At 38.6% G+C, this 2,193-nt stretch overlaps 1 protein-coding gene across 1 annotated transcript in view; it reads left to right on the top strand.

The window, feature by feature from the left end:
- The window catches only part of LOC101243181 (DCC-interacting protein 13-alpha-like), a gene marked incomplete at both ends in the record, with an annotated part of 7,147 nt that extends 4,982 nt beyond the window's left edge, over positions 1–2,165 (top strand). The window contains 3 exons of the mRNA XM_018816725.1: positions 880–1,020; positions 1,461–1,601; positions 2,115–2,165. Of these exons, the coding sequence (XP_018672270.1) occupies positions 880–1,020; positions 1,461–1,601; positions 2,115–2,165 (333 nt within the window). The remainder of the gene's footprint in view (positions 1–879; positions 1,021–1,460; positions 1,602–2,114) is intronic.
- Positions 2,166–2,193: the final 28 nt, after the last annotated feature.

Raw genomic sequence — 2,193 nt, 5'->3', positions numbered from 1 at the left:
TATGGAACCGCGTGGTCTTTACTAGCAAAGCTATTTTAAGTTTAAAACTAGGGTATTGTAATGTTGTAATGTAATATTGCTAAGTTTTTTTTAATGGATGCAAATATAAGTGCGAGGAGCGAAGCTATCAGGAAATTAGAACCAACACAAATTGTAATGTAATATTGCTAAGTATGGTCCCGGCCGAGCTTGGACAGAAGCCAAAAACGTCGTTCTTGGGCACCGTTCGAAAATCAGAGTTTCGTGAATCCCAGTTGCAAGATATTAATTTTACGCCTAAAATATTAAATTTAAAATTTATATACACATGTTACGTTATGTAACATTCAAAATCCAAAAAACATTTCATATAAATCCGACAATTTATTCCTGTTAAATCCGACAATTCATTCCTGTTTCTAAATATGGTGTGACATTTCACCCCTAATGTTGCGAATAAGACACGCAACCTGTTCCCACAATCCTATACATTGTATAAATATCAAATACAGCAATGATCTGGTGCTACGAAAACGTAACCAACAAAAATTAAGTCCAACCACTAATGGTAATAGAGAATATATTTCGCCTAAATGGCATCGTCAGTCTCTGCACGGAAGCGTATAAAAATACTTTTTTATATGTTCAGAGTAAATGCTGTTATGAAATATAGTAAAACTGACATGCTGAAACTTACTGTAGGTTGTTTTCACATCTGTTTCAAAAGTTCACACCCCTTGGCTCCCAACATACCGTCCATGACCCCACCCCACTAGCATGTGTTGCCAAAGGACTCAACTAAATATTTTCTGCTAAAATCTTTGTGTCATAAAAGCTGTTGTTCGTTATGTAATTGTTTTTAGGATATTTATTTGATCCCCAAATATCTGTCCCCCCCAGGAGCATACTCTAGCTCCCCCTAGTGAAGGAAGTGGTGACGGAAGCCTCGTAAGCCAAGAAATGAAGATCGAGATAAAAGAACCGATTCTGTTTGATCTTCCGTCACCATCCGTTACTACCAATCCTACCCCTGTTAAAACTGTGAGTTTGGTTTTGTTGGTGTATTGTGTGTTTTTATTCTATATAGGTGATGGTCTTACTGTGTTGGTCTATTTTTTGTGTTTTTGTATTGTGTGTGTGAGATGGGTTTTGTTTGTATTCTATATGGGTGAGGTCCTACAGGAAGGCGCACCACGGGACCTGGGATTTAGGCCAGAGTTGGATCATTACCCCAACATTGTATATGCACATTTTATTCTATATGGGTGAGGTTCTACGGCGAGGCATACCATGGGACCTGGGATTTAGGACAGAGTTGGTCCATTACCCCAACATTGTATATGCACATTCTATTCTATATGGGTAAGGTCCTGCAGTGAGGCACGCCATGGGACCTGGGTTGGCTCATTACTTAGATTTCTACCACTTTTTCGTCGTTTTCAATTCAAACAGACCCCAATAATTATTAAATATATAATTAGACACCACCAAGTGATGAAGCGCCTGACCCCATTAAACCCAGCAGTGATGCACAACAACAACACAACAGTGTTGCCGATAATCTAACAGAAGAATCAGCTTTTAAAGCCATGTTTGTTGTGCGATTCTTGGGCTGTAAGCGGGTAAGTGTCCCCATAACAATACATAAGACTGCATTGCCTTTACATGCTATGAAGCTACGTACCCTAATTTGTGTAATACTATCATTATATCATAGGTGTAGTGTTAAAAGGTGTCGGACCCCCAATTTTACAAACAGAGACTTCATATTTTATTCATTGAGGTTTCCTATGTTTGACAACTATGAGTGTAACTGCATTTTAACATTGTCACCCCAGATTTTACGCTGCTGTTAGGTGTCTATACAAACAAGCAGAGCCAAAGTATATTGCATTCACCACATTAATCAATGAGGTTCCCTATGTTTGACAACTATGAGTGTAACTGCATTTTAACATTGTCACCCCAGATTTTACGCTGCTGTTAGGTGTCTATACAAACAAGCAGAGCCAAAGTATATTGCATTCACCACATTAATCAATGAGGTTCCCTATGTTTGACAACTATGAGTGTAACTGCATTTTAACAATGTCCCACCAGATTTTGTTACCATCTAAAAAAGCTATTTTTTCCAGGTTGACCCGGACTGCGACTTGGACAACTCGATATCGGAGACGCTTTGGAAAGTAATGTCGGCACGAGCATATTACAAGA

This window comes from Ciona intestinalis, unplaced genomic scaffold (assembly GCF_000224145.3).
Source record: "Ciona intestinalis unplaced genomic scaffold, KH HT000581.1, whole genome shotgun sequence".
In the NCBI taxonomy this organism is placed as follows: domain Eukaryota; kingdom Metazoa; phylum Chordata; class Ascidiacea; order Phlebobranchia; family Cionidae; genus Ciona; species Ciona intestinalis.
The sequence above is the reverse complement of the archived record's forward strand: the minus strand, read 5'-3'. Positions and strand labels throughout refer to the sequence as shown.